Here is a 9186-nt window from a genome sequence, read left to right as displayed (position 1 = left end):
TCATTAGCTCTTTCACCTTTTCCTGTGAATGGAGACTTTGTCATCTTTCCAATTAAACAAGATCTGCATGTCTCATATGATTCTTAATCAAAAGAGTCCAACAGTCCATCTTTATGGAGTTTGGAAATGCGTTTCTCATTTATGTGGCCTAATCGACAATGCCAGAGGTAAGTTGGATTTAACTCATTAGGTTTCATCCTTTTAGTATTAATGTTATAAATTGGCACTTCAAGATCAAGGACATATAATCCATTGTTCATTTGAGCAGTAACATAGAATATATCATTCAAATAAATTGAACAACAATTGTTCTTTATTATGAATGAAAAACTGAACTTGTCCAAACAAGAGACGGAAATAATATTCCTGCTAATTGCTGGTACATAATAATAGTTCTCTAACTGAATTATTAAACCACTAGGTAAAGTCAATTCATAAGTTCCTACGGCTAAGGCAGCAACCTTTGCTCCATTGCCAACTCGTAGGTCGACTTCACCTTTTGCCAAATCTCTACTCCTTTTCAGTCCATGCACATTTGTACAAATGTGAGAACCGCATCCAGTATCTAATACCCATGATGCAGAAGTAGATAAATTAATTTCAATAACAAAAATACCTGAAGTTGGAGTCTCTACTCCATTCTTCCTATCTTCCAGGTACTTTGGGCAGTTCCTCTTCCAGTGTGCAGTCTTACCGCAATGGAAGAAGGTGCCTTCCTTTTCTATGCTTCCACTAGGCTTCAAAGCAGCACTAGTGGGTTTGGGTTTGGCAACTTCCTTGCCTTTCCCTTTATCATGTTTGAGGACAATCCTCATGTCTCGGTACCAATCCAGAAAATTTGTCCCAGACAATTTTTCCTTCTCAAGGTTTGATCGCAATATGTTGTTAGAGGTGTTTGTTGTCATGGTAATCTACACAAGGATTAATGAAAATATAAGTATCATTGACATAATTAATTAGGCCTTTAATTAAACATGCTCCCACTATTTTACTCAAAACAAATGACCCTCATCATCTGATTCGGAAAATCCCGTTGGAAGATTTTCTAGTGGGTCGAGATCCATATTTCACTTTGTTCTAAGTCCGCGTAGGCGGATTACACAAAACTAGGTTATTTAGGTAGGAACTCCTTCCAATTGTATCTCATACAACTCTCGAAAATTTCAGTTGGGTGAATAACTCCTTATTCCAATCCATCATATGGATCATTCCCAACTCTTGCTTCTAAACATATATATAATCTTATTATAATTTGTTTGGTTAAGTTTGACCCACTGTTTTAATAGTTGGATATTACAATTATCCCATCGCACCTTACTAATATAGAACATGCACCTCGCGTAGGCGAAACCTACATTATTCGATACTAGTCTTGATGAGTGTTAAAACTTGGAAAGCTTAAAACTTAATATTTATTTTGAGGGAATTGCAATTTTTCTGATCTCACCGGCTTGTTTATCATATAAACGGTCTCTCACATGCATCAACATACATTCACATGCATCAACATACATACAAACATAATGAAACAGTTATGGCCCCTAGCGCAATTGTTCTCCCAAGCCAATGAGAGAACCTAAGCTAACCTACAACGATCTAAGCTTCTCCAAGCAAGATCTTCAAGGTTGTCCTCCTTTGGCACTAACTTCTTTGCTTTCTTCATATCATTACATTACATGAAAGAAACTCGTTTTACATACGAGGGAGTGAGATGAGAAAAGAAGTTACATTTGGGAGATTAAGAGAGAGGCACGACACGCAGGTCGTATTTTAAAAACCCAAAACAAAACAAAGGAAAACTAAGGCCATAACCGATCACCACAAGACAATAATAAACACTTTATTATTATTATTATTAATTCCTTTAATTAATTAAAATCAAATTAAATTTCGACGACCGATCATCACATTTTAATGAACAATTCATTTAAAATCGATGTCGCTTTTCGTATCAACACTTGACACTTTTAAAGCACTGAGTTAGCCGAACGGGTGAAAATTTCCTTGCGTTAACCGGTTAACCATATGCGTTAACCGGTTAACACTGTTTGAAATCTGAAAAAAAAAATGTTTTCTGCCTTGCGTTAACCGGTTAACCAAATGCGTTAACCGGTTAACACTGTTTGAAAATGTCTTGGAAAACTGTTTTCCGCCTTGCGTTAACCGGTTAACCATATGCGTTAACCGGTTAACACTGTTAAAAACTCAAAAAAAAAATTATTTCGCATTGCGTTAACCGGTTAACCATATGCGTTAACCGGTTAACCATATGCGTTAACCGGTTAACACTGTTCCAAAAAGTGTTTAGAAAGCACAACTCTTGTGCAGTCAAACCCCAATCGCATAACTCTCTGACAACACAACCCTTGTGTCGTCACTAACCCTGATGCACCAATTTCAGACCGTCAAACACATCTCGATTGTTAATTCAGTATGATTGATCAACACGTCATTGCTTCACCATACTAATGTCGGATCAAGAAGCAAACGACCATTGAGCGCTCAAAGGAAAACAATCATCGAGGGTTTGAATGAACAAAACGAGAACACTATATCATATATAATGTATTTTGCATCAGGATTACATATATCACATATATGTAACTTGATCGATCTCAATTTAACCTTTGATTCATTCTGTCTTTAATCATATTATTACAGAACAAAAACAAATATCAGATTCATGGTTTCGTAAGTGGCTCTGATACCACTGTAGGAGAATTGCCATCCAAGGCGCAGCGGAATTTAAAAATTTCTCCATTTAGTGATCCTTACGAATGGGCATGATCAGTGATAGAATCGTTACCTCTTGTGGCGATTCAAACCTTTGGTGTAGATCTCTGATAATGATCAAAACCTTTGATACAGATCCACGGGGTGATCACGAACGTTGAACGATGACAACGTCTCTACTCAGTCCACACGAACGGATTCCTTTAATCGCAGTGCTAGCTGTTATGAATGAAGGCTTTGAGTGAGAGAAAGAGGGAAACAAAATTCCAAGTCTCTACTTGAATTTCTGTCTGAGTGGATTGGAGTGACAATGCTTCTACCCAAGGGTTTCTATTTATAGAACCACCTGTGTGGGCTTCAAGCTAAAAAGCCCACTTAAGTGTATTTTGGCCCATATCTTATAATATGCCCAAAATCACTTAAGTATTTGGTACCTTACCATATTTCGTCTCCCACTTAAGTGCACCGTACCTTACGGTGTTCCTTAGTTACTTTATCTCTCATCAATCCGTCCTTTGTGTGTGACCCTATAGGTTTTCGCGGCGTTGGCAATTATATTAAATCACGCATTTAACATAATAAACAGTGAGCGGTATCTAGCAACACATCACTGCTACCCAAGTCACGAAAATGTCATGTGATCTGACAAAACCTCCTGTGATAATAATTATGTGTATAATTACCCCTTTGCCCTTATGTCTATATTGAACACAAGGTATATACCGTGTCACCCTTGTCCAGTTCAATATTGGGCCCATAGACATTTATCCTGTTACGCAGGATTGGCAAATTCCATCTAGGACACTCATGTCCCTCAGCATGCTTCGTGGAGTACCCATCAACTGTCTTTATGGTTATCCAGTTACAGACAACGTTGGATCAGCAACAAAGCACTCGACTCTACATCTAGGATCCATAGTGGTTTCAGGTCGAAGAGTGGTATACACTATTATCACCATGAGAATAACTTATGACACTTTGCATAACTTTCTATATAGTATTCTCATAGCGGGTCAATCCGGTATAAATATTACTCCTAATAATCATACCTATGTTTAAGACTTGATAACTCTTTATCCATGATCCATGAGATGTGATCATCAGTCTACAAACATAATAGTCTTAATGCTTTAATGTTATCCCACTTCACATTAAAGCTCGACTACGGATACTTTAAGAATAGTGTCCTTATGTTTAATGTGTTCTCATAATTAAGTCACACTTAATACATTAAACGGACTATCTATTCCAGGGACTTTATTAATCAACCATAATAAAGAAAATGCCTTTAAATAATTCGATACAAGTACCAAAAGTATTGGCCTCTAGGGCTTACACCAACAAAATTACCAAATTAGAAGAGTCCACCCTAAAACCAAAGAAAAGAGACTCAAAACTCCACATCTCTGGTAAACAATCCAATAATACCTTCCACCATAAGAAGAAAAATAAATGGAGCTAAGGGGTTTCCTTATACATCCCCCTTTGAATATTAATAGTTTGGGTCAAGCAGCCATTAACTAACACAACAATATTCCCAGGAAAAAAAGCACAGGCATGAATCCAAGACCGGTGTTCCCGGTGTTTGTCATTAATTTCATACCTAAAAAGCATATAATCCATAAAAGTCTAACTAATTCAATCATATGCTTTTTCAAAATCAACCTTAAAAATAAGACACTTTATTTGTTTTCATAGCCAAATGAAGAAACTCATTTACAACAATCACTCCATCCATGAACAACAACCTCCCTTTAAGGAAAGTCAAATGATTATAGGAAACAAGTGTATCAATGACCTCAAATAGTTTGGATTCCTGAACTATAGTGACAAGCTTATAAAGAGAACTCACGATAGGTATAGTGATGTAGTGATACACGTTATTTTGATGTGGTTGCATGGAGTGGACTTCTAAGCTAGATAACTTGTGTGTTTGAGTGATAATCTTGCAGGTCCACTTCGTGCAACCGCATTAAAACAACACGTATCACTACATCACCACACGAAGCAACGTTTCACCACTTCAAAGACCCACATCATTAAATTTGGTTCCATCGTAGAATAATGGCGCCGTTTATGGGAACTGGTTGTTGATTCCTACGAAATTCCATGATTAGATCTCTGATTTGATCAAATTTATCCTAATTCAATCATATCTCTTCCGATTTAAATCTTAGCCAACTCGACTGGTATGGTAAGATGGAAGTAACAACAATTTTCCTTCCAAAAGATTTTTCTACCCCAAATTGAACTCTTCGTAGATGCTTGCCATAGACAAGTCGGTGAAGACCAGTTCAAGCAGACATAACCTCCATTGTTAGGATTTGGATAACCTATCTCTCTAGATAACGAGCAAGGTGAAGATAGGTTAATCTTGGGGTTCCAAGATCATGATAAGGTAGACAAGATCTTGAATGCTACAATCTTGCTTGTCATTACCACTACCACCAGTGGTCATTTTGTCTCAGGGATCCTTGTAAATGACAAAAGTTCTTGCAATCTGATCTGCCTCATAAATCTTGTTGAACTTGGCTTAAGAAAACAAGATCTGAGACCGTGCAAATGGAAGAGCCTCTTAGCATTCAACGATTCTTTTACTCCTCCTTGCGGACAAGTATATTTTCCAGTCTTCCAGAGGGAAGGAAGAGGTAAGAGAACAATGGATGTTCGTTTCTTCGTGATTACATGTGAAAGTGTCTATAATGGCATCTTCGACCGACCATTCCTGACATCCCTAGACGTTGTGGCTTCCCCAACGCACTTGAAGTTAAAGTATCACAACGATTTTGGCCAACTTATGGTAATCAAAACAAATCTTTGTGGGGATACAGGAAGCAATACTGAAAAATCCTTTAACAATTGCCATTATACCCGAGGGAGGAGTCGAGGAAGTTATCAATGTAACAGACATCGCCGACCTCAATGCTCGTAAAGAAGGAATCACGTTGGGAGACGAGTTGGGACGCTCAACCGAGATCGTAGCGAAGATCCTAAGACTTATTCTAGACGGAGATTTTGAGACTGTCCAGTTAGACGATAACCCGACGAAGTTAGTAAAGATAAGGTCATCGTCCTAATTAACATATAACTGGACAATGATTAGGTATGCTTGAGATCAATGCAAGTTGGCTTCTATTAGGCCAAATGTTGCACCAACCATCATATAACAAAAATCAATCTAATTAGAATTTTCAATAAACACTTCGAAATTATTCGTCTTCAAATATCAAGAATTCCCCTCGATCAATCGTTTCTTCTTCTAATACAATGGAATTAAAATGGTCACAGACACGCCTATTCGAATTACTTTGCCTAAGAATGATACTACCTTCTAGTTGATTCCGTAAAGATAGCTTGGCTGAGCTAACACAAGAAGGTAGACATTTAGTCATTTTTATAGACACGTTGTCTTGCTTCAAATAATAGTTGTGATCAAATAATTATGGGGAACACTATGATATTCTTGAATTTAATTAGGTATCGATATTCTAAACCAATCAAAAATTATGATTCAATGTTATATCATTTTTTATTTTATTTTAATTTAAAATAAAATAAAATTTTAAAATGATTTATACTAAAAATACCAGTTCTCAACTTAAATTCATGATACCGAAGAATTTATCAATAATTATTACACTTATTTATGAACTCCTAGTGACCCTCTTGTTTGATAATTAATATTCGAGAAGATAACAAACACTAGACTTTTGTTTGCTAGTTTCCATGGGAGAAGAATGAATGATTTTAGAGGAAGGGAAGTAGCGAGAAAAATAAATAATTTTTTTTTTTTTGTATATAATGATAAACAATTATTTATGATTAATATGTTTTTTTTAAAACACAAATTAGATTCAAAGAATTTATTTAAATCTTTCAATATAATTTTTGAATTTCCACATAATAAAAAGAACTAAATATTATATTAAAAGAGAACATTGAAGGGATTAATATAAAATTTTCAAATTTAATCTATATATTTAAAAAATTAAAAATATATTAATATCATTTTTAAGAAACAGCACTCACTCAACAAATATAGAAGATTTATCTATTTTTTATACCTCCTCTCCTCTCCAAAAATCCTTCTATTCTCTTTCTTTCCAACTCTCACAAATATAGCCTAATATTTGTATGTCAATCCAAAAATGTTGGATTTCAACATGATGGTAGAACATGCACACAAATGTTAACCCTATCTTCAATCCTTATCTTTCACAAACAGATCAATGATATTTCAAGAGACAGGGAAGGAATTCAGATCAAATAGTACAGAAAATCAATGCAGAACCATATATCTATACACCCTTAAAGGATAATAAAATGAATACCATAAAAAGTGCAGGCTAAAATATATCAAACTTCACAAATAAAACTTGTATTTCTATGCGTTTTGAGGCAAAATAAATATAAAAACTAGTATTTGTAACTTGTAAATTGATATTCCAGAACCACAAATTCGATTCTATCATATCAATGAATTCGTAACAAAGATGCATCTCGCATAAGTATAACATCACTAGAGGAAGAACTCGTGTCAACCATTTACATTGATCTTGTCTCCTCTACGGATAAAACATCATCGGCTACGAACCAGACGCAACAGCATTGCAGATTAGTGTCATGACTCCGTAACAATTACAACATTTCCTTGATAAAATCAAGGTTAAGAGTGTCGCGAATAATAAGGTATAACCCAAGAATCAAAACCAGCATAATTCCCGATGACATGATCCTTTGCTCAACTTCTATAGGTAGCTTTCTCCCGCCCCTAGCAGCCTCGACGAGAATCAACGCCAATGTTCCTCCATCCAAAGCAGGCAAAGGAAGAAGGTTTATAATCGCAAGGTTAATATTGAGTATGGCTGCAAATTGATACAGACCATCGATGTTCGACCGCGCAACTTCTGCGCCGACAGCAATAATTGCTACAGGGCCCGAAACCTTACTAGCCGTCTGAGAAAAGTTAAAAAATGTCTGCTTTAACCCATCGAGAACATTCGACGATAAACCCCAAAACTCTTTTGCAGTAAAGGTCACAGCTTCCACTGCGTTTTTCGGTCTAACCTTAGATAACTTAATATTCGGAGCTAACTGAACTCCGATTTTACCGGTTCCATCGAAACTCTCATCCGGTGTTACCCTAATTTGGAAGTCTTGTCCCCCTCTCTTTACCTTAAGCAAAACATATTTCTTGGGACTACTCTTAATGACATCAACAACTTCAGAAACAGAATTAGGACCAGGTTTAAGAAACTCATTTCCATTAACTTCAAGGATCACATCCCCCGAAAGCAATCCATCTCGAGAGGCAGCCGAAAAGGGCCGAACCTCGGGAACATTGACACCAGGAAATATTTCTTGAACAGGCAAACCAACAGCAAGGATTTGAACAAATATAATAACTAATGCAAAAACAACATTTGCAATAACACCAGCAGAAACCACAATGATTCTATCTAATATTGGTCTATTCTTAAGCAAATTTTCATCATCCACAGGAATATCACTATCTGGATCATTATCAGGGAACCCTACAAATCCACCAAGTGGAAAAGCTCTAATGGAATATTCAACGTTTTTCGCATTAAACTTAGCTAAAATTGGACCAAACCCAACAGCAAATTTACTCACATGAATACCTTGAAGAGAAGCAGCAAGAAAGTGGCCACTTTCATGAACAACAATGATAGCTGTCAGCACAGCAGCAGCCTCAAGCACAGACTGAGGACCTTCAAAGCTTCCATAATCAAAACCACCAATAGCAGAGGTTCTAAAATCAACAACCCTGTTTCTGTTTTGATGTAAAAACTGCTTCTTGGTGGTAAGTTTCACGTTTGGGGAAGTGAATGAAGGAGAAAGAAGTGATTTTGAGAAATGGGTTTTGAGCCTTAATGAAGATTCTAAAATGGGTCTCTTTGAATTGGAGAATTGAGTGATGGAAGTTGAATGGGAAGGTGGAGAGGGAGAGAGGTATATGACCATGGTTTTGGAGAAATTGAAGTGGTGGTAATAAGGTTGAAAAAGCTTGGTGGTGGTGTGTGTGACTGTGAGAAGTGTACATAAAGTGGGTTTGGATAATTCATTTTGTTTTATTTTGGCTTAATGGTTTTTTTCTTGTTTGGGAATTGTGGAGGAGAAGTGAGAGACATGTCTTCCTCTTATTTTCCACAAGTTGTTTTGTTTGTCACGTTTAGGTAATCGTTTATTTGGGTTCAAACAATTAAACCAAAGCCCATGGGTCTATGGAGTAGTTTATTTGAAGAATTTGTCGTTGGCACCCTTAAACTTTAAACCCGAACCCTCTATTTTTCGTGATACCAAAACAAAATATTCAAAAGATGTCGTGCAAAAAGTTCGGTAGACCAATTAAAAATACGGCAAGCAATCAAAAAATCTGATATCCCATTAAATAATAAGAATTACTTTTATCGATTTTTTTAAAAGAAATAG

General features: G+C 36.3%; 1 protein-coding gene across 1 annotated transcript; it reads right to left on the bottom strand.

The window, feature by feature from the left end:
- Positions 1–7095: 7095 nt before the first annotated feature.
- On the bottom strand, positions 7096–8871 carry LOC127101850 (membrane metalloprotease ARASP, chloroplastic). Its single transcript, XM_051039285.1, has one exon. The coding sequence runs from the start codon at positions 8716–8718 to the stop codon at positions 7372–7374; it is 1347 nt and encodes a 448-aa protein (XP_050895242.1). The 5' UTR covers positions 8719–8871; the 3' UTR covers positions 7096–7371.
- Between the last annotated feature and the right edge of the window lie 315 nt (positions 8872–9186).

The sequence above is a fragment of the Lathyrus oleraceus genome, chromosome 7 (genome assembly GCF_024323335.1).
Source record: "Lathyrus oleraceus cultivar Zhongwan6 chromosome 7, CAAS_Psat_ZW6_1.0, whole genome shotgun sequence".
In the NCBI taxonomy this organism is placed as follows: domain Eukaryota; kingdom Viridiplantae; phylum Streptophyta; class Magnoliopsida; order Fabales; family Fabaceae; genus Lathyrus; species Lathyrus oleraceus.
Note: the sequence above shows the minus strand (reverse complement) of the source record. Positions and strands in the feature narration are given on the sequence as shown.